The sequence below is a fragment of the Corvus hawaiiensis genome, chromosome 8 (assembly GCF_020740725.1).
Source record: "Corvus hawaiiensis isolate bCorHaw1 chromosome 8, bCorHaw1.pri.cur, whole genome shotgun sequence".
NCBI classification, from domain to species: Eukaryota; Metazoa; Chordata; class Aves; order Passeriformes; family Corvidae; genus Corvus; species Corvus hawaiiensis.
In genome coordinates, this window is record NC_063220.1 from 21,515,418 (window position 1) to 21,539,550 (window position 24,133).

At 39.9% G+C, this 24,133-nt stretch overlaps 1 protein-coding gene across 1 annotated transcript; it reads left to right on the plus strand.

Moving 5' to 3' along the window:
• Positions 1–1,145: 1,145 nt before the first annotated feature.
• On the plus strand, positions 1,146–9,038 carry PLAU (plasminogen activator, urokinase). Its single transcript, XM_048312007.1, has 11 exons — positions 1,146–1,188; positions 2,784–2,894; positions 3,494–3,545; positions 3,723–3,827; positions 4,367–4,532; positions 4,791–4,876; positions 5,000–5,189; positions 5,821–5,975; positions 6,918–7,058; positions 7,663–7,811; positions 8,370–9,038. Exons 2-11 carry the CDS (start codon positions 2,835–2,837, stop codon positions 8,562–8,564), a joined length of 1,299 nt encoding a protein of 432 aa, XP_048167964.1. The 5' UTR covers positions 1,146–1,188; positions 2,784–2,834; the 3' UTR covers positions 8,565–9,038.
• Positions 9,039–24,133: the final 15,095 nt, after the last annotated feature.

Below are 24,133 nucleotides of genomic sequence, written 5' to 3' on the forward strand. Positions count from 1 at the left end.
TAGTCTCCTTAAGTTCTGAATCGTCAAGTTGTGAAAACATTTCTCTTGAGGGAATTTCAGGTCAACTGCTTCTCTGACCTGACTGCTAAAGAAACTGCTTTTCATCAGCTACACAGCCCGTGGAGACCTACCTCACCTTAGTCACTTGCACTACATGAAGCTAAACCCTATGAATACACCCACAAATACTATGTACTGGTTTGCTGTTATTCACTGCACTGCTATAACATCGCAGCATGATGTGAAAAAAATCACATTAAACTGGGCCAGGAAAGACTATCTCTTGGGCTAGGTCTGCATTCTTAGACATCTGTCACTTCACATCTACATCTTCATCTCATTAAATGAGCTACTTTGAATATTTCCTTGGAATACAGAAATTATAAGAAACCATGAGCAATTTCTCAGGAGCAAAAGATTGCTCAGTGCCAAGGAAGCTGTAAGTAATTTGGAGGAGATGAGTTTTGCACCTGCTGTAAGCCTTGTGTCCTAACAGATTCCAGCTGGGATGAGAACTGCATCCTACTGGCCCCAATGTCCCGCATTTCAATTGAAGACAACTCTCTCAAAACACACCCAGTGCTTCAAGCGCACATTCTGGCCCAATACTCCCTCCCAGCGGGCTGTGTTTAACCCACACCTGAAAAAATTTAATCCTCAATTAGTAAATCACTAGTGCTTCTCTCATTAAGGGTAGCAACATATGAATAAAATACACCAAATTTGCTTGTATCTGCAGGCTCGCTTCATAGTCATTCTATGTTTATTGCTAATGCATATACATACATGTTATCATGCTGGCATGTCTCCAGGCATGTTTCTAGTCACTCCTTTCGTAGCTCTCACTCACATTTCTCTTTTGTTTTTATAAATGTTCTTAAGGAATTGCTGACTGCCGCGGGGAAGCCAAGGAGCCCTTTCCAGAAATCTTACCCCGTACAAAGCTGTTTGCTCGCCTTGACCGTACCCCCCTTCCCCGAAACTAAAAAGTAGCATAAGAAAATTTCCTCCTTGAGTCACTGGGCAGCTCTGTTGGCAGCGCGGCGCAGCGCCCAGGGGGCGGGGCGGAGCGGCCCCAGGGCGGCAGCGGCGGCGGCCCCGCCCCAGCGCGGCCTTTATAGACCCCGCGCGGGGCTGCGCCTGGCAGCCGCCGCAGCGCCGGGACCGGGCAGCGCCGCGCCGCCGCCGGTAAGTGCCGTGCCTCTGGAACCCGATCGGCCGCTAAAAGCACCGTGCTGTGGCTGAGCCGGTCGGGATGAAGCGATTGCTCTTTAAATTGCATTGAAATTAAAAAAAAAAAAAAAAAGCCACTGTGATGCGGTATCGCAGCAGGGGGAAGGTCAGTTCTACTTGCTACAGTATGTCAGAATGTTTAAAGGAATCAGCAGTACTGCTGCTTGTGATGCGAACGCTGGGTCTGAGAAACTACTTATGGTAACAAAGAATAGATTACTTGCGTTGCTGCCAAAAATGCTAAAAATAATTGTCTTAATAATATTTAAGGGAAGTATATCTGCTGAAATCTCATCTGAATCTGAAAAGCATGCACAGCCAAGTATCTGAGGCATGGTTTGCTTTCTTGCATTATGATACCTGCTTACAAGCAAAGTTTGTATCTACATCAGCATTTTTATTTGTATACTGTCCAATAATGTCTATTTTCCAAATGAATCTAGTGATCTTCTCTATACCCCATGTTTTGGTTCACACCACTGAGCACGTGAACTTAATGTGTGTTAGGAGTGCCCAATAACGAGCTATAGGGTACTTGCACTCCATTGCTTCCAAATAAAGCCCAACTAGAGGGTGCAATCCATATATCAGCAGGCATTCAGTCTGCAGGACCAAAGCGGAATTAGTCTAGTGTAGAAACCTGAAGCAGCTATAGTGTGGAGCAGGTCTTCAGCACCAGCTTCGTTCTGTACATCCTCCTTCTACTGCATTACTTTTGTTTTTTTGCTAATGTAAATATAACTGAGATTCCCATGAAATCTTTTAAAAATCAGGTTTCACAGTTTTCTATAGGTGAGAATGCTTTAAAAAAAACTCCCATAACTTGCATTGTAATTTAAAGAAGAGAAAAAGATGTAGGGAACTTTATTGTACCCCCCATTTTTGTTACAAGATAATTATTTAGCATTGGTAAGATTGCTATACATGTTTGGCTATGAGATCCAGGTGCATGTAAGAAATCAAGACAGAATATGTTGTAAGCCTCTAATACTGTAAATAAGTGAGGCAACATCACCAGCAGACTTTTAAGAGTTGGCAGTGGTTAGAGGCTTCAGTGAGGCAGCCAGGCTTACCCTAAGTGCTGAGCATCAACAAGATGCAGCTGATAGCTATAGAGGTACTGGAAAAAGGAGCCTTCTCTTTCATACCCTGAAGTTGCATGCTCAGTGCTTTCATTGAAGGTAGTAATGGTCAGTTGAATAGGTACAAACAGTTGGACAGCAGCTAAATATATCAGCCAATTTCCAGCTTTTAGCCCACACTGCAAAAATGGAGTATGGGTTTTCCAATTTCTCATTCCCTGCTTCACACTCTTAAAAAAAAAAAAAAAAAAATCTGTTTTTATTGCTGAGACTGTACAAAAAGAGAGCTTCAAAGTATAACCTCTAATTGAATATATGGAAATAATAAGCAGATATCCCACTGCAAGTAGATGCTTAGTTCTTCATCAATCGTGTTGTAATTTATCTGAAACTAGCTGAAGACAATAGAAGCAAGACAGCTGACACTGCAAGCTACAGCATGACACTAAATTCCTGTTTTATTTTCAGAATAAAATAATACAGATAGAAGAAGAGCAAAGGGAGAAGTTAACTGACAACATGAAGTTACTCATCTTCCTCACCATAACATTGGGCACGCTTGTCACAGGACTAGAGTCTGTAAGTTTTAAAGCATATCAAAAGCCTAATCTTATTTCATGGAGAAAGGCATACCCAGCCTACAAAGCAGAGGGAATACTTTGAAGGACAGAACAGGAATCCATTGTTGAATACATTTTCTGGCTTTTATTCTATGTCACAAATGTGAAGCACTAAGGTCACCAAAATGACAGGGGCAACTGATGAATGTTGCATCTTTGCTGCACTGCTTGTTGGAGAGGGTGAAGTTTCTTTCCCTGTTTTAGGGACAGTGACCATTAAGAGCTGCTTGGGTTCTTACAGCATAAATAATTGCAAAGTTGACCTGATGCAGTGGCACAGCTCAGTGGGGCTTTTCTGAGCTTGGGCTTTTTGGTGGTTTTTGTTTGCATGACATGGGATTGGTTTTCCTTCCCCATTTTGCTTTGCTTAATTAGAGCTCCACTTCTTATTCATATCCAGATTCCACAAAGCAGGTTCAGCAGGTAGCTACATGCAAAAACCTAAACTGTTGAAGGTATGCAGTAGGGAACAGAGTTTGGGCCTATAGAAGATGATCAAGGCACAGAAAAGGAACTGCCTCCTTAAAAATACTTTTTTTTGTTTTTCTTTGCCTGTAGATTTATAGCTGGAAGTACTACAAGCTATATAAACGCAGATCAGAACACAAGGGTAAGCATCTGCCTGTTCTATTTGAACCTAAAAAGAACTTATTATCCTGTAATTATACCTTCATGCAAGGAAGAAAGCCCCTAATGATACTGAAATACCTAAAACTTAATTTGCAATTACATTTCACGTCTGCATTCAAATGTTTTGCCTATAATTAGTGATGTCTTTTACTTACAGAATGCCCTTGTTTGAATGGAGGAACATGCATTACCTATTACCTCTTCAGTGGAATAGGTCGTTGCATATGTCCAGATGGATACACTGGGATTCACTGTGAACTAGGTAGTGTATCTTCCTTAATGGTAACTAAAATGATTGGAAAGGTCTAAAAGATAATCAGAGAATTAATATGAAATGCCAAGTGAAAGTAATACCCAGAAACATGACTGTTAAAGGATAGCCTTTAGCAGCTTATGCTAACAGACTAAATGAGGGGAAACAAGTAAATGTTGGTGCAAAATCAGGATCTCTAATTTTTCTTGTCCCTGCCTCCTCATGAAGGTTGCTTACCTCAACCTTACTTTTAGTTTGGGGTGGAAAAAATTAACTAGTTTGTGAGTGTTCAGAAACAGAAGAACTTATTAGATTGTGAAGTTCACTTAAATTGTTAAAGAATTAATATGTGTGCTTTAAAGTGTAAGATACTTGATGCTCAAAATTCATATAGAACAAATTTAATAACAATATCTAGTCATTGTAGATTTTGTATCTGTTTTTGAGTGTAATGTAAGAACTTTTTTTCTCATTGGAAGGATTTGTCCATGTCTGTCACAGAACAATTATAAACAAGAACATGCTGCTAATAAAATATTTTTTCACAGACACTGACAGCATGTGCTATACTGAAAATGGGGAGGACTACAGAGGGATGGCAACAGAAGACAAATGTCTGCCTTGGAACTCTCCCTCACTAATCACTAGGGGTCGTTACCATGCTTATTCAGAGAATGCTTTGCAGCTTGGGCTGGGCAAACACAGCTACTGCAGGTAAGAAAAGCATCACTCTTCCTGTGATGATTTCTATTATCACAGCCCCAGAGGCGCTTCAGTGAGAAACATCTTTTTAAAAAAATAACACTACAGAGCTGAATAATTAAAAGTTATTTGGAATGTGACTTTCTGAAGGATTCTTTTCCCTGGTATATCTTACAACGAAGTATTTTGGTTTTTTCAGAACACTTGGAATTTTAAGATACTATGACTTTCTAAAACTGTCTTTATGAAAACACTTTTTTTATCTTTTAGAAACCCAAATGGAAGGAACAGGCCCTGGTGTTACACCAGAAGGGGATCTGCCATTCAAGAAACCCCTTGCAACATAAAGAAATGTGGTAAGTAATACTAGTTTCAACATAATTGGGGTTTGGTTTGTTTGGTTTTTTAATTTTATTTTTAATACCACAAGGTTGGAATTTATTTGTAAGAACATCTGAAAAAAATTTTTCTTTTCACAGGGCCTATGTGTGGTCAAAGGAGCATCAGCAAGAACTTCAAGATTGTTGGTGGAAGGCAGGCAGAGGTTGAGTCTCAGCCTTGGATAGCTGGCATCTTCCAGAACATAAGGGGCATGGACCACTTCCTGTGTGGTGGCAGCCTCATCGACCCTTGCTGGGTGCTCACAGCAGCGCACTGTTTCCATACTCCGTAAGTTTCCAGTTCCACGGGCTTCTTAGTTGCAACTTTCTTCATCTAATTTCTTTGTGCAATGCTCACTGAACAACCTTTGGAATGCACCACAGTAAGAATGTTCCTTTGATTGAACAAAGCAAGAAGAGCAGCCAAAGAAACATTTAAGCCTCTGGGAGTCCACATCTAGCAGAACAAACTAGCAAGATGTGGACAGTTGGGTGGGATGCAATTTAAACAATTTAGTGTATATTGGTGCCAAGATTTCATTTTTACCTTAGCCATTCCCAAAACTTAATAATTGTACTGATGGTGATGAGCTGTGTACATCTATGGGTGTTCTTTTTGGCTTTTCTGTGGAAAGCTGAACCCTCTGGTATCCTGCAGAGGACTCTTAACGCCAATGCCTTGCATTAGTAGCTACTAGCTAGGCATGTTTCAAAATGTGTGAATATCTATCTTAATCCCTTCAAATGGAAAATTAGGATGCCTTCCTTCAGAATATTGGATCAACTTTCAAAACTGACTAATTTTTACCTTTTCTTATCAGCATCAAAATAAATATGAAACAGAACTAGGACTGGATCTCAGCTGTTGACCTTACTCTCAGAAATCAGTAGTCTTAATCAATCTCTCTGCTCTCACTCAGGTCAAGAAGACCAATAAACAAATCTGTCTACAAAGTGTTTCTTGGAAAGTCTATATTGAATGTTACTGATGATAAGGAACAAGTATTCATGGTTGATGAGATCATCTCTCACCCTGACTTTACAGATGACACAGGTGGCAATGAGAATGATATTGGTAAGTATCCTCTTAATATGAGCCTTTAAAACACTGGGATAGGTGAAGGCTACATAATTGTGGCATACATCTTCTAAAAGATGTAGAACCAGAGATGGGAAGAAGGGGAACAGGAACAGCCTGAAAACTAGGCCTGTGCTGACAGTTTTTGCACTTGTATAAGTTTTGGTGTTGGCACATATCAGATACGTTACCTGGCAGGCAGTCTCTGGGCCTGTGGAAGACATGGCTTTTCCATAAGCACTGGTGGCAGCTTTCCCTTTTTGTCATTTTATTATGTGTCTAGAGATCACACTGTATGTACAGTAAATGATGAAACAATGCATGCACAGTAGGTTTCATTATATAGCATGGGAATGCCATATCAGGCACCACATTAGCTGGGGGTTATCCTGAATTAATTCAGACTCTTATGGAAGTCTGGGTTTCACAAGCCTATTCCTAAAGCAGCCGTGTCAGAGATGGGTTTTTGCAACTTGCACAGAACAGACTTGCCACTCTTGAACTTGACATTTGAACTCTACCACCCCTTCTGGATTCCTCCTGCTGCTGCTGCTGAAGTAAAGAAAATCCAAGAAAAGCTTTGTAAGCCATTCAGGGTAGTGGGTGTCACCCTCTATAGCCAGTCAGAAAGTTGATCTTTTAAAACATCTAAAGATAGTCTTGCAGAAGACCTCTTCCCTGAGCTATCAGCCACTATCCTTTGAGGAAGCAAGTTCAAGTTGGAACATTTGTCAATTTTAGTGTTGGGAAATTAATGTTGTTGTTATTAAGTAATGACTGTCATTCCAAAAGCAGTGGGGGGGGGGGGCATGAGTAACCAGAGCTAAATATAATTGCAACTATTCCCATTAACTGTACCAAATACTTCTATTGTCAGAACTTGAGGGGGAAAAACTTGCTTTACAAATCTAACTATATCTCTTCTGACTTGTTTCATAGCTTTGATAAGGATAAGGACGACTTCTGGACAGTGTGCAGTAGAATCCAAGTATGTCAGAACAGTTTGCTTGCCAGAGAGAAACCTTTACTTAAAAGACAATACCCATTGTGAAATAGCTGGCTACGGAAAGCAAGATTTTTGTAAGTGAATGACTTCTCTTTCCAAAGTTGGTCTTCCATGTAGGAATGTGATGATTTTTACACCATGATCTGTGAAGTATTGCAAAAAGACTCCTTTTTATTGTATGTATTCCATATGCATCTCTTGAAGATGATGTTTGCTATCAGCTTCTCTAGTTGTCTATGGCATTACCTATCTGATGCTTTTCTCACTCGTCACCATACAAAGTAAGCCAAGATGTAAACCACAATTTTTATCATTCCTGATGTGATAAGGAGCAGAAAAAAATTAAAGCTGTGTGGGAGGATTAGCAAAGGATTGCATTTGTGCAGAATTTCCATCAAAAATTATTAAACTCTTTTTCTCTAAAGACTAAACTTTATATTTTGTGTTTGGAACATTTGTTTTTCTCTTTGAAACTTCTTTATTAACAGTAAAAGCAAACCAATACTGCAAAAGAGGGAAATAAGAACTTTAATGCAGAACTGGAATGGTTATGCTAATTTAAGTGCAGAAATTGTGTTATGGGGGGTTCTTGCCTTTTTTTTTTTTTGGTTGGTTTTTTTTTTTTTTTTTTTTTTTGTCTTGGATGGTGAAAATAATGAAATAATCTTTTGTTTGCAGATGACATCTTTTATGCCCAAAGACTGATGTCAGCCACTGTGAACTTAATATCACAAAGAAAATGCAAATATGAATACTATGACAGTATTAGAGTTACTGACAACATGGTCTGTGCTGGGGATCCCACATGGCAGATTGATGCCTGCAAGGTAAAATTGGTTTGGTTTATTTTGTAAATAACTTCAAATGCATGTACGCTATATGGATCAGTTGGTGGCATCTTGTAATTCTCCTAGTCACAAGAGTCTCTTATGTAACTGGAAATTAGTATATCAAGTGGGGTTGACCTGTAGTGTGGCCAAACATCTGGAATAAAGTTGGAACCCAGAGTTAGGTTTTACCCCCTCCAGGCCTTCTTTTGGAGGTGCAAGAAGTGCAGTATCTGTGATGAAGGATTTGGCATGTTGGCTTTGACCTTGTATCACTAGTCTAATATCTGTGATTATAAACTTAGGATGGGGATGGAGGGTTGTTTTCCAAGCTAAGTATTCTCCCAGTATCCTGATAGGGGGAACTAGAGAACTCCTTATCTTTAGAGACTGTTCAAGTCACAGCAGATGCCAAACCTTCTGTTCCAACTAAGCAATGTTCTCGAAGATCAAAGCTTTAGCTCATAGGTCCCTGCTAGCTTGTTTAACTCTAGAAAAGCAGTAATTGCAGGCTCCATCTGCAGAAAATGACCTAATATGCTCTCTTTCTGTTGTCAGGGAGATTCTGGTGGCCCCATGGTCTGTGAGCACAATGGCAGGATGATAGTTTATGGGATTGTCAGCTGGGGAGATGGCTGTGCAAAGGAAAACAAGCCTGGTGTTTACACCAGAGTTACTCAATACCTTAACTGGATTGACTCCAACATGAATGGGGTACTTGCCAAGAGTCGTTTTCTTCCTGAACCGAAGTGACCTTTTTTCTACAGCTGGACTGAAGTGAACAAGATTCAGCCTATAACTGACACCAGGACAGTGAAGACCTGAATGTCATAAGAGGCTTTCATTTTAAATGCTTGTGTGGTCAGTCACTCACATCAGTGTTCCTGAGGCATGAGGCAGAGAGATGGTTGATATATGATCTTACTACTCTGAATTACCTGGAAACCACTCAATGGGAAGCTAAAATATTTAACATTTAAATGAGTATTCCCATGCATGATACTATGCATAGCAAGTTATCTGTCTACTTTGTTTATGAACCAGCATTTGTTCTGGAAATACTGATACAGTTTCAACTTACTTAACTCAAGTATTCATTTTATACATGACCTGAGTCTAAAATCTCCCCTCATTGTACTGAATAATACTAAGACTCAAGTCCCACAAACCTAACCTGTTAAGACCAGTACTGAGAGAGTGATCAGACTTAGCATCTAAGTGGAAAAATAAAAAGTAGTAGCTGAGTCAGCATAACAAACTCTTAATGTATTTCAGTTAAGAACTGTGCTGCAAGAAGGCAAATTGCAAATTTGCTGGACTTCCAGGTCACACGTGAAGGTGTCTGGGTGCCCTGGAAAGTCTGATTATGCAACCTCTCTACATGTACATATGTACCCACAAGAAGTTTTAAGGACTTGGCATTTGTTGAATGCTGCAGGCATCAAAAGTCAGAAGTTTATTTCCATACATTTAACTGATATTATATGGAAGTGATTTTTTTGTTTCTCCCCAAGACTTATTCTGTTTTTTTTTAAACTTGTCTTTGTTTTGTAGATCTGAATTATTTTACAGATTTTAATTATTTGTATGAGGGCTGGAACCTCAAGCTTTATTTAATTATTTTTACTGTGTTTAACTTATTGTTTGTATTATGGATGTTAAGTATCATTAAAAAAAACCTTCTTTTTATGTGTTTGTTTCTCCTCTCTGGAAAATAGATGGGTATGACTCAAAATAGAATTGTCATTATTAAGTTCCAATCTGCCTGTAATCTTCCTTAGTAAAACATAAATGTTTGAACTTCCAAATTATTGAAGTATTTGATATGCATAAGCTGAATTTTCTCTTTCCAAAAAGCACATGGGTGTTTGTGAAAAGCATACTCCAGCTGTAGCTTAGTATAGTCTGGGTACATGGACCTTGCACACTGGTGGTGGAATGATAGGAGGAAGACTCTTAATGAAGTCTAGTCCTTGAGACTCAAGACTAAACTCGGTAACATCTCCACTATTTGTAGTGCTGTTATTTGGTAGGTCATGTGTCCTTATACTTCAGTACCCTTTCTATAAAATGGGAGGGATAATACTTCCCTTTTCCTACAGATCTGCCTGGCTCTGAGTTGTCAGGAGTGAGAGTTGACAACCATGTGCCTGTACTGTGACTAATGCCCTGACATCCCCATCGTGGGCAGGGACACCAAGCACAACTTAAACACAAACTGATTACTGACAGTGCTGGATTGCAAACTCTTAGGCAATACAATTTGTGGTTGGGATCTGCAAACAAATTTATTAGCAGAGTTAACTACTGCAGATGGTAGAGTTATTTGGGGCAAGTTTGTGGACTCCTGATTAAAGTTTGGGCAGAGAGTTGGGTACAATTGCATTGTTTCTGGAGAATGAGTTAGAGATCTCATGTGAGAGACTGGAGACTCGGTGAGAAGAAAAGCATCTCCTCACTGCTTCTTTTGATAGCAACTACCAGGACAGCTTGACCAGTGCTGGCAGAATACTTCATGCCCAAAGTAAGAAATGGTAATACAGTTTTAGACAAAAATATACTAGAGTTTAAGCATATCTTTTGGCATGCAGCAAATTTCTCACTTCCACTTCAGCACTTTTCAAAATACTTAAATCAACAAATCTCTGACAAGTGGAGAATATAAGTATCTTCAGCACCATTGCATGTGCTTTTCATTGCAATTAACAGTACATTGGTCATTGACTTCTCTAGGCTTTTTCTATCCAGAGAGTCAATATGATTTAACTTTCAACTTATTTCCATCATTATGAATATAAGTAAGAATGAAAAAGGAGTGATAAATGAAACTAGCATTTAGGTCTCCTTCAGTTTGAAGTCTAGGAAGCTCTCGGCAAAGTCTGAATAAAGCCAGGACCTTGAAGGCAGAGGCCATTTAGATGCTGTTGGGTGTGCAATCTTATTTGTTCTTTAGTTTATATTGGATAAGCTGTTCCAACAAAAATTACATCTTTAGACAGTATATATATACCTCTGCTCTGGCTGCTATACAATTTTATATAGTTTCTTTCAATGTTCTCTGCATGACTTTGGCCCTACAGCTACAGTATCATCTGCCTGGCTAGTTATCAGAGCCTGGAAAAATGAAGGGCAAAGATGAGAGCAGAGTTTTGCAAAATCTCCTCTTCCTGCAACAGAATCCACAGCAACCATTCTTTTTCCCTGTTAGAGAGTGAGCAGGTGTTGATCCAGGTTGAGGTGTTGGTGAAGATGGAGAGAAACAACCTCGAGAACTGTGCATGGAGGTTGGCAAACACCCCTGCAGAATGACCAGAGAGAGGATGGTTTTGGAAGATATTAGATATCAGCTGGGTACTAACATACATGCAAGACAAAATTTGATATCATAAAGCTACTCTTACTTAACATGGTTCATTGATTTCAGGTATTTGCTGGCAACAGAAAGGAGTATTTAGAAACAGCTGAGAGGTGGGCATCAGCCCAATTGAAGAGATCATACTCTCAGAAGCCTTAGAAGCATGACTAACATGAACTCAAGTTCCTACTTATCTGCAATACTTCCACAGAAGAAATATACCAAGAAAAGAAGGACAAAGCAGTATCTGATGTGTCCAGAGCACAGAGGAAGCTTGTTTAACCTGTCAGCTCGTAGAAGGATATGATGCATCCTGAATGAACCGACCACTTGACTTTATATAGCTGAAGCTTTCTTCATGGAAGTGAAACTAAAACATGACTCAAAGTACTTAAAAAAAAAAACTGTTTAAAATAAACTAAGAGATGAGGAAATGTAATACATCATCACCTGTTTGTTACATCACTTCCATGTGGAATTGCATGCACGAGAGGATTTTGTTTGTGGATATTGAAACCTGAACTACACAACCACCATGACTATTTGATCACTAAACCTTTGGTTCACTTCTGATACCTAACCACAGCTCTTGCTTTAGGCCTAATGAGTACAGAACTTATCCATAAAAAGAGAATCAAATCTTTCTGCGTTCATCAATCTTGTAATTTCAAGTTTCAGATTATCTCCATCTTAAGCTGAAGTACACTACATGTTCATTTAAGAAAAAATCTGGGTTCAAACTTGGTCTAGCATAACCCTTCCAAATCCATCACATCTCACACAGTATACAAATGGACAATCGGAACAGAATTTGGGTTGTGTTGTTTAACTTTTGGCAAATGAATGAAATGGAACTATAAGAAGTGGAAATGCATGAATTTGAAGGAACAAGGACTATGTACTTAATGAACAGCAAAATGAGATGCAGACCCAAAAGTCAAGCATGAAAACACATGCAGGCCCACATGAGCAGTATGCTCAGTTCCTGTGTCCAGTTCCATAGCTACAGCCAACAAGTTGACTCATGCAGATTTAGGCTGCACCTGCCTGGTAGGATACACTACTGATCTTTGAAGCTGGAAAGGGCTGTGAGAATACCAGCATCCAAACAATTCAGAGTGAACGCCACAATCCAGAGTCATTGAAAATGAACAAGCTAATGAAGAGAAACAGGAATAACCAAACACACAGAAGTAGATGAGTGATAACCAGTATTAAAACAGATCCAGAAGGCATTGCAGACCAGAGTCTGGATTTAAGTCAACAGTATTGAGTAAAAACTGTAAACATACTGACACATACATCAGAGCACAGTTTATAAACCTCAGGACAAGGCAAACACTCAGCTGTGTTTTGTTCCGAGTGTCATTCTTCTTCATGAAAAGGCAACAGTAATCAGTGGTCCAGAACATGACAAGCAGAAAAGACTGAAAATATTTAGTTTATTTTATCCAGAGAAGCAAAATTCACATGGAACATTTTCTTCAAAAGGGAAAAGACCGAAGCAGAGAAGGGAATAAACTGTTCTCTGTGTCTTCCGGAGATGGGGTAAAAAGCAATAATCTTGGTTGCAGGAAGGGAACCTGAACTGAAATATTATGAAATTACTCTACTGGTAAGAGTAGTGAAGCATGAAATAAATGGAACTGAGTGGTGTTGAGCCTCATCCACTGGAATTTTTCAGAAAAATTTAAATAGAAATAAAATAGTTGGTTTGGGCTCTTGCAATGCAACTGAAAGGTATTTTGAGAAATCACCTAACCTCAGGTTCCCTGTTTTGTTATGAAATCAATGAACATGCTCAGTGACCGAGATGACTACATGAAAATACAGACATTACAGGGAAATTTAGAAATATTATTACACAATTTTACCCATCTTTTTAAAAAGTGGCTTTAAGAAATGGGTCCTATCAGAGAAAATAGTCTGGATTTCTGAATTAACAATTAAAGGCAAACCTCTTAATGGTAGGCTAATAACTATAAAGAGTTTTGAGCAAACCTTTCCGTGACTCTTAACGAAATATTATACTAGAAAGGGCTAGAATCAAATTAATTGTTTCCATGTCCCACTGTGCAAAATAATGTCAATGAATAACATGTGCAACTGGCAAAGAGAATAAAATTATTATCCCCCATTGAATGGTGGAAATGTTATTTTTCTACTGAGTAACTGAAAAGTGGTTTGTATGTAATGCTTTGACTTGGCATTATACACATGAATTACCTCAGCACACTTTGTGCTAGAGGCCTCTGGGTGTATGATAAAATCTCCCAAAGCACAGTATTATTGTAAGGAGGCAATCCCGAAAGAAGATGAAAATCACAGGCAACCACGAGACTTTGCCAATCACAGACTCAAGCATTTTGAGATTTGATGCCTGTTTGGTGATAATTCCAGAAAAACAGATGGATACATTTACACATCCACAGGCAGTTTCACATTTATTAGAAGTGAACCAAAGTATCTCTGCTAGTCACAGCTGGGATGTTCTAAGTGCAGTAAATTCATAACATCAACATATATCAACAGTCATAGCTAAGAATTACTTACCACTAATTCTTCCCTAAATTTTCTTGCCTTGTGGCACAAAACTTTAGCCTAAGTTAAAACAAAGCATCCTCAAGTGACATAAACCAGAACATCACTACAGCTGTTCAAACTGCAGCTGTTCCATCAAGACCACAGCATGTACTTGGCATTAATACAGCATGTTAGCACCCGTGATAAAAAAATCTTCACTAATGTTCCAACTCCTTCATCTTCAAATGCACCTGCAAAGTCTGACACATTGCAAATCTGTGTGGTTGGATAATATTTTTATTTTTAAACATGCTTACGTGCTATGTTAGCAGCCCCAGCCACAGGAAGGACTGCCTTAAACAGGTAGCTGTAACCATCTCAGTCAAATTTTGCTCTAGAACTTGCTAGACAGTACCTGAGCCAACACTGCAGGACACCAAGGGGCTTTAAGTAGCTGCCATTCAAAATTGAATAGATTTGTCTCACACCTTGCATTTGGGATCAGGTGGATTGGATTACAGACATCACACTTTATGTATCTTCTTAAAGAACAAGCAATTGCTAATTTAATTTCAAACTAGACATACACAGATAAATTCAAAATATTTTTCCAGAACAACCCAGTTCTATCTAAAATAACTGTGATTAGATTTATCTTACATATTAAACCTTTGCTCTCTAATAATAATCTGTCTTACATTAACTATATCCTCTATTTACAATGGGCTTATTTTAATACACAGAGCATCAAGCAATCTTTTTTTTATTACCTGGGGAGACAAATCAGAGAATTTTTTTACATTCTGTAGCTGAAACCAGGCTACAGAAATTTTTCTGATGGTCAACTCGACTCAGCCTTAAAACTACATTAAAGGGATTTAAAAACATTCGGAGGGAAAATTTTATCAGCTACTAGCTTTACTCTTAAAAATTTGGAACAGTTTTTATTTTTACAGTCCTATTCTAGACATAAAATACACATATGTCCTCCTAAAGCATGAAAACAATCATATGGCCAGGAAAAAGACTGACTGTTCAGAGGGAACAGAGCTGTCAAACATATAAGATGATAAGTGGCGAAAGAAGATAGAGTGGATTTCAGCCTCCCAAGGACACTAGCTTAGGAGTGCTTTGAACTTCAAAGCCTAAAAACAAAGTTTGTCACCTGACTGCGATCTATGTCAGCAGTCTTTTAGATCAACAAACCGGCAGTAATAATAAAAAGATGCATTATTAATTGCAACATTGAAAATGTCAGGAGGCAGCATGTTTAAAAAACTCTCTGGAACCAGATAAGGAATCTCAATGAAAATATCCCAGACTACAAGGCCAGGCTATACATAGCTGTGCTGGCACCTACGCTGACAGGCTTTGTGTCAGTATAAAAAAAGAGACAACTATACAGGTATAATGAGATTTTATAGTTTTCACTACATTTGTTAAAACAAGTTAATTATCTTTGCCTGACCGATAATTTTGCAGCTACAAAAACTATGGTAACAAGGCTCAAATTTCACAAATACAAGAGATTTTCTGCTATGCTTTTTCGCACTAAACATTCATGACAAGGGCTGAAGTTTTTATATATATGTAATGTATTTTACTGACCTAATCCCAAAGGATCCTACAAATCTCCAGCATTTGAGCTCCTGCATTCAACCTGAATGAGAAAACAGCTATATCTGCTGGTACATTCTAGTTTCTATAGGGACAATCAAGACTAGATGCTATTTAATTATTGGGTTTTCTTTGTCTGGTATCTGTTAATCCTGTCTGGACACTACAATTAAAATTATAGTCTCTAGGCTCTTCCAATGGCAAAGAGCATTTCTGTAGGAGCTTTCTTTCATAGAAGGTTACCAGTAACCCAACCATGTTGTTGGTATCACTGCACAGGAGCCAGTGGCTAATTTTTATTAATAACAAACCCACTGCCAAACAGAACTTCTAGTCTTGTATTTTTAGTTACAGAATCTTGGTATGGAAACAAAGATGTATCAAGACAGGCTTTACACATTAAGCTCTACAGATTAAACAACAGAAAAGAAATGTAAAAGTCTTCAGCTCAAAGATATGGGTAATCAGATCAATTTGGAAACTTGTGAGCTGTTAGAGAAATACAGTTTTAAAGGGAGAATGTAAATACAGCACTGACAAACACACCTTTAATACTGAATGATTTACAAGAGTGATTGAATTCTTATCTCCAGATTTAGTACTATGTGTTTGGGTCAGCCTCATCTCTCATTTTACATGAAATAATCTCACACCTACAAAGCCTCCAGCAGACAAGGCAGCGTCCCTTAAATCTTCCATTAAATCAGCTTCCCTGATTAAAATCCCATTCTTCTCTGTTAAAACTTTTATGAACATCTGAAGAAAAAGCAAGTATGTTTTTATTGATTGGTCTAGATACACTCCCAGCTTTGATGGGCTGCACTTGCTTTTGTTCAAATCCATGCGTAAGTCATGTGCCTAAGGCGGGCAGTGAGGAGCGAGCATCTCCATCCCTCTCCCGGCAGACAAGGTACAGACCTGCCGCTAGATGGGGGAGCAGCCTCGGAAAAGGAGATGTGGTCTCTCGCAGCCAATGCACAGGCAATTCACTGAGCACGTAAATCACAGTGAAGTGTTTTTATTTATAGCATAACCTTTGGCCCCCTTCCACCCCAGTACTTATAAAAAGGTGAGCATGGGATAAGCAGTAGTTACTCAGCCATTTACGTATATAACCCGCACTTCTAGCTGTGATCCTGCCAGAGCAGTCTGTGATTCCTCACCGACATTTATAATCCTGCATTTTCCTGATCTATCTAGACTTCAGGTAATGCTAGCACCCTTTACAGCAGCAGAATGGCCAGAACGCTGTCCTTATGAGAACCCCTTGCCACAACAAAGACAGTTACTTCGTGAACAAAAAACAAACAAACAAACAAACAAAAAACCCCCCAAACCCCCACAACCAAAACCAAACAACAGCAAATTATTCCATGTCACGTTCACAGGAAGTCGTGGAAACAGCGGGAAAAGCGTTTAAGAAGAACCTGCAAAAGCGCAGTACACCACATAACAGTTTTCCTCCAACAAAGCACGAGTTCGACTGAATATAGCCCAGGAAAGATAAACCGGCACACAGAGTACGAGCAAACGCGGCAATACTAAACCTTACCTAAGAGGAGTAACAGTTAAAACTGTGCTAAGTGGGAGCGCTGACAGCGATCCTCCCTGAGCCGCTCCAAAGCGCTGGGCCATTAAAACGTGCCCGCCAACCGCTGCCGCTGGAGAGCATTTGCCGGGAGCATCTCCCGCCGCGCCCGCGCTGCCGGCTCCGCTGGGGGCGCCCGCGCCCGGCGGCGGCGGGGCCGGGAGCGCGCGGCGGGAAGGGCCGGCCGGCGGGGCGCACAGAGCCCAGCGGCCCCGGCTGCGGCAGGCGTGCGGGCTGTCATACGAACCCCGCGGAGAGGGGATGGTATCCTTCCCCAAGGGACACCCCGGGCACCTCGCCGTGGTGCGAGGCTGTAACACCCGCTTATGAAAATAGTAATTTCCATATTGTTTTAAGAATACTAACTTCAGGCCGGGTGGCCACGTCTAAGTATGAACCAACTCGCTGCTCTGGCCTGAGAGATGCGGACTCTTCTCCAGACCGCTTCTGTCACATGCTACACACAGAGACAAGTACTTTGCGGTACCCGAGTTAGAACAACATAGTGCAATTTGCCTTGAATTGGTTTCATCTCTTGGATTTTAGATGTTTGAAGTTCTAACTTCAAGACAATACCCACAAAGTTTCTGCTCAGTCCTTAACTGCTTTCTTAAAGTAATGCAAACACACTCAGGTAATAGCAAAAGTTTGTCTACAATTTACTTTTCATGGATCTTCACATCTGACACGTTCAGGCAGGGAAGTGAAGTACAGTCAAGTGATTTCTGACAACGTCCTGCCACCAGAAGCTGCATCAACGTTTTCAGAACACAACTGATCTTACATTGACTAATTATTGTGATCTATTCAGGCATCAATGCACAGCTAAAATGACAAATCTTATCAATTTGCTCAAGAAGTTGTCCCATTGTGAAAGTTAAAATGGCATTACAACATCAAAATAGGTGTAACACAAAGATTAGCAGAGCATCCAGCCAAAGGCCACTTGAATGTGTTTAACAAATAAGTCTGCACACCCCTTTGCTACCTTTGTCTGATTTGTGTTATCACTTGTCATCAAATTTTAGGAAGCCCATGACCCAAACATTATCATTCTGAACCTTGGAAACAAGAAACTGTTAAAGCATCTGTGACTGGAAAATTGTAAGATTAAGAAACTTTTTCAGGCTCTAAATTATTAAATTAACATATTTTTAAGAAATATAAAATACATGGCAAAGATGAAGAATCCTAATTCATCATTCCATTAAAGAGTACTTTAAAGACTATCTTCCTCTTGATACATGAGCAGAACTCAATATTGCTTAAAGAAGCAAATGAACAAAACTGAACACTTATTTCATCTCATTCTGCAGATGGCAAACAAACATGACATCAGCCAGAATGCTGAGATACTCCACATTTCTCACAAATCACTCACTCTCATTAGAAACCGGTTTTGTAAGTTTTAAATAGGTTTGTTACTTATTCTGTTAGACTATCACAAGAGCACAGCACATAAAAATTACCTGGTTTCTAGGTTACTATTGATCTTCCTTATGGATCACTTAAGTTCTAAAATGATGCCAAATCCTCCATTCCTTTTAGAGTTATTTCTGCTACAGGTGTATGATGTACTATATTTTGACAGTAAATAAGATTAAGCTGTGGCAATCAGTATTGATTCAGAAGTTAAAGGAGGAGGTAAAAAATTGTCATAATCTTCAGTGATTTCAAAAATTATTTCTAGAATTGATAACTTTTGAAAAAATTGGTGATTTAAATGTCAAGGACTTTTTTTGCTTAAAGGATAGATTCTAGCTGAGAATGTGAAGATAATTCAGCATAGAAGAAATCTTTCTAGGGCATTCAGTTATGAATTAAATGAAAGCTAACAGTCAAATAATCAATTTTCTCAACAAGATTCATGTGACCTATTAACATATGCTACATAAACTCAAGATTGCATTACACAGGAAAGATCTCTCTCATGCAAAAGATGGGAATTAAATAGCTGTCATTCCCAGGCCCTGCTGAAGAAGGGAGTCTAATGAAGAAGCTTGTGCTGTTACTGCCTGGGCTGCACTCTGTGTGGCAGCCTTCCAGCATCTGCTGGGAGGTTATTAAAGCCACAGCAGTGGGAGATATTTAACATGTGTCGCTGGGCTGAACAGGGTCCAGAGAACTGATACCTTCTAGCATATGTATGAAAACAGAATTCTGCACCTTAGTGCAAACACACACTTATTGGCTTCCATAAGTTAATTCTTCGGTCAGTGTCTTTCATCATGGACAGCTCCTGATTTTTTAACTCTCCGAGACCAAAGCTTATGGGGTCTTCCAAAGCATGGACATAGCTGATAACTTCTTCAGATCTTTTGGAACACAGTGCAGATACATCACTCTTCAGCTATCAAACCTTTAGTTCTCAAATCTCAGTATCAGGTGTTCAGTCTAAGAGTAGTTAGACACTACAAGAGCCAGGGGTGTCTTTTCCTGCACTGGAAGTGTACTCCTGGTCTCTTCACCACAGAACCTACCCTAACTTGTGTGTTCCCCTTCTGATTCTGTTTGTCATCTCTAAAAATAGGTTTTAAAGGTTGCAACATTTCTCTATTCACTGGGTAAGTATGTCTACCTTACATTAAGAGGCATATCATGCAAATATATATAGAATAGACTTTCTTACTATAATAACAGAATCATAGAATATCTTGAATTGGAAGGGACCTACAAGAATCATCAAAGTCCAACTCCTGGCTCTGCACCAACAATCACACCACGTGCCTGAGAGTGTTGTCTAAGCACTTCTTGAACTTTGGCAGGTTTGGTGCTGTGACCGCTGCCCTGGGGAGCCTGTTCCAGTGCCCAACCACCCTCTGGGTGAAGAACCTTTCCCTAATACCCAGCCCAAACGTCCCCTGACACAACTCCATGCCACTGCCTTGGCTCTTGTAGTGGTTTGGTCCAAAATACTCATTGCTGTTTATCTGCTGTGAGATAATCATCACTGGCAACCAGAGAGAAGAGATTGGTGCCTGTCCTTCTGCTTCCCCTTGCAAGGAAGCTGCAAAATTTCAAAGACAGTGCAGAATTTCACTAGAAGAAAAGGTGCTACAAAGCATGAATAGAAGATTAAAAAAAAAAATCTGGTTATTTATTGTCTTGTCTTTTTATCACAGCTCAGCCCTCCTCTCCCCTCCCCCCCCAACCTCTTATTATAATTCTTTCCCAAGTAATCAGAACATTGTAACAATTAATTTATTTCTTCTGTTGAGAAAGTACATTGATAAAACCCATCATCTTGCTGGAAAAGAAAAAACTCTGTTCAGGGGGTTTTGTTTGTATAAATGAAGACTCAAAACATTAACAAATCAAACATTAACAAAAGTAAAGCCAGCCTTAAAACCATTATTCAGTTTGTCCCAGGTCTTAAATTTGTATTTCCAGTTCCTTATTATCTATTTAGAATTATCTCTTTGGTCAATAAGGAATTTTGTGAGGTCTTGTAATTGCACATAAAAGGATGTTACTGCAACCAGTTAGAAGACACTTAAGTGAAGTTAAACTGCAGGTAAGCAAACAGCCCTCAAGGAGGAAGGCACGTGTCTATGGCTTATTTAGTTAGCAACCAGTTCAAATGTGTCCATATGCCAGTGTTTGGTCTGGCACACAGTTCAAGAAGTAAAGAAATTAAATGGGAACACTGTCACCACTCAGACCTGAGGTACTGAAGTCCTTTGTAAAATAACTGGACAGACAATGCAAGAAAAAGGACGGGAGACTGAGGCAGAAATTAGGATAGAGCTACACTTTGCCATAAACCTTTCAAGAATGCGTGGAAATTTTGCTCTGCCAAGGAGTTATAGAACAATGGTGTGCTTTAAATACCTTGTTTTGTGAGATGTGATGGCAAACCTGGAACTCTGACTAAAATTTACAGAGAAACTCTTTAATTTATGGCTATTGTAGATAATTTTTAAGTACAGGAAGGAATCCATAACCTCTCTGCAGAAGTAGAATACAGGGCAAGGATGACTTTCCAAAAGTTTTATTAGGACTTCTAAACGGTTGGGTAGCTGAAGAATGTTGGGACTCTACTTCTAAAAGAAGTATAGACCAGCACAGACTTGTAGAAACCAACTGCTACTTCTAATACTGTATTGCAGAGTTTATTAGTCAGACTGTCCTGGTGAGCTAAGGAAGAAAATTATTTTAGGGACAGAAATTAATATCCTGAGCTGTGAAGCTCACCAATACAGGACATGGCAGAATATTCACAATGCATGGGCCCAGTTCACTAAAGATCCAGATGTATTTATTAAAGGAAAAGCTTTTCCATTTGCAATAAAAAAAGGAAAATCAGAGCATTCACAGCTTAATAAAAGGAAAGGTGGTAATTCTTAGGTTTTATTTTACTTTTTGATGCAAATTATTCCCACTGTTCCAACGAAGCGTAGATGTCTGTCTAAACAAAGTATTTACTACATTATAGGACATTTTCTGGTTAGGTCCATAAATACTACAACTGTATCAGTTGAAAAAGTACTTGAATTTTGTCATGAAACATGTCACAGCTTTATTTTAGCTGTTGCATGTCACGGCGGCTGGGCGGTGCTGGATGGGGAGCTGCCGCGACCTTCCGAAAACGTCTAAAAGGCGAAGCCACTTGGCAGGACCACCACACACTCACACACGCGCACACGCACACACACAGGGATAGCTCCAGAAAATGGGTCGACGACAAAGAGACAGGAAGAGCCTTCGTATGCAGTTCCACAGAGAGGTTTATTGCAGCCACTCACGTGAACGGCTCCAAGGACAAAAAACCTAGGAGAGCCTAGGTTTAACTACGGGACCCGAAGGAGCATCACGGACCAATGATCTGGTGGCACGGGGGCGGTGTGCAGGCGGGACTAGGGAATGGGAGCCAATGGGAAAACTCTGGGGGAGCGGTGAGGGGCAAGGGCCAATGGGGGGAACCTGGCGTGGAGAACCTTCTAGGGCAAGGACATGTAAGGTAGCAAAAGGGCAGAGAGGCCAGCGGGCCAGCCGCGGGGGTAGAGCTGGGGTACATTAACATAGTAGAACAAAGCATCCTGGGAGAAGCCTCTTTTGTCACCCTCACCTAGGGGGGTTCTTTGGTACTAGGGACTGTCCCACCATGGACCCCCTTTGTCTTTTGTGTCGCAGGCCCACTGGCCTGCACAGTTGCAAAGGGGTTAAACTCTGCTAAAGAGGAAAGCAGTGCTTCAGCAAATGAATCCAATTTTCTGCCCTAACTATACAAACTGTTGCATATATTTTCCCCTCTAGCAATCTCATTTTCGTTGTTTCACACTACCACCCTGAATAGTAATTTGGCTTTGAATAATTGCCCTCATCATAATGCAGAAGTCACCACCAAATGATAGAGGCACATGCTACAGTGTATGCAGCAGCTCTGGATTAAAATGCAGACTCTTGTATGCAGAGCCAGTGGAGCATGTGGTTTTTATTTTTCAGCTGTTTCCATCAGATTGAAAATTCCACAGACTACAGAGTTCTGAATAATTTAGAATGCTGCTTGGAATACTTTTTAGCTAGAAAAATATATTGGGGGGGGAGGGGGAGGGATTACTTAATTTTAGTTTGCTGGATAGATTTGATTCCTAAATAATAGTGTCTTCCTAGGGAGAAGAGACTAAGTACATAAAACATACCAGTTCAGGAGAACATATTAATTCACTATATTAATGAGACTCCAGAGCAATTTCATCTTTGAACAAGACCAGCAGCAGGGCTATTTCTTTGCCTCTGTGACAGGAAAGGAATAAAATTAAGCTGTTGACTTGCTTGACTACTCAGAACTGACAAGGCTCAGGTAGGTGTAGAATAAATTAGCCTGCAATTGCTTTAACAGCAGTGTTGGGGAACCAAACATCATGGCAGTTGTTAGTTGAAAAGAAATGGCTAAACATATTTATTTAAATGCATTGGTGATTTAAGTGTTTAAAAATATATAAGTTAAATGTTTTAAAAATTCTGTTACTTATGAGTATCTCTTGAGTTAAAGGGCATGAGCCCAGAAAGGGAGTAGGTTAAGGTCAGATTTCTCATTATGCATCTTTTTCCATCTCCTCTGCATGTGTTTCCCTCAGCTGGAGCCAGATTCAGAAATGGTATTTATGTTGCACATCATTTTTCAAACAACTATTTTACCAAATATAAAATACATCCTAAAGAATCTCACATGAAATAAAAAATAAAATCCTCTGCAAATCCTGTGTATCTAGATTATGTTCTAATGAATAAAACAGCAGGACTTGAAATTGTTTTTCAGGATCAAGCCCAAATATTCAGCCCTCACCTCAACTCCAGCAGCTCCCACAGAATCTGACAGGCACCGTGCACTCATTCCAGAGGCAGAATCTGGAAGCTTTCTTTTACCCTAAAGTCCAGCTTTCTGTGAAATAGAAATATACTGCAGCAAGATCAAACTCCTACAAAGACAACACTCAGTCAAGAGATTCAGAATTACAAAATTCATACAAAAAGTATGAATTTCTTAGGCAGTTTATATTTTGCAAGCATCTGCAAGTCATAGTTTCAAGCCTAGGCTGCAGCTCTAGCAAGAGGCTGACAAGGAACTGAACTGTTGTAGCAATAGTGTTCTTTCTCTGAAGAGCCCCTCCGGGCCTTTCCTCACTTAGACTGTCAAGTCTCATTGCTCTGAGTCGATGACTCACTCAATTAGACCTCAGCTTATGCACTTTCACACTTCTGCCTCAGTCTGCATTCCACGTATTTGCAGTGCTGGGATTCTCCTCTAAGATCTTTGCTGTGCCTTGCTCATGGTATTTCAGAAGGAGCAGATGTGGCAGCAGTGCTTTCCCACAAACACATGAACCCATGACACGACCTTGAGCGCACCAGATGCACAGCCTTCTCTCTCATCAGCTGGAGTCCCATGAGTCAGCGTCAGTATCAGATAAAAGATTCATGCTCAGAGCATAGACCGAGTGAGCACAGGGAATATAATTTAACAAATCTCTTCATGTCTAATTAGACAGTGCTTGCACTCAAGTGGAGCCTACCAGAAGCAAACAGCCAATACTGCCAGATTCATGGGGACTGGTAACAAGTCACCAACTTGACTGCAACAAATGGAGCTCAGTCACTGACTGAGGGAGGAATGCCTGTGTTTCCAGCTTTGCTTCTGAGACTGACTGAGATTGGAAGCCCTGCATATTGTGAAAATCCAGATAACTCATCTCCTCTGTTTCTCAAAACCATGACTTGAATCAAAAGGCTACACCT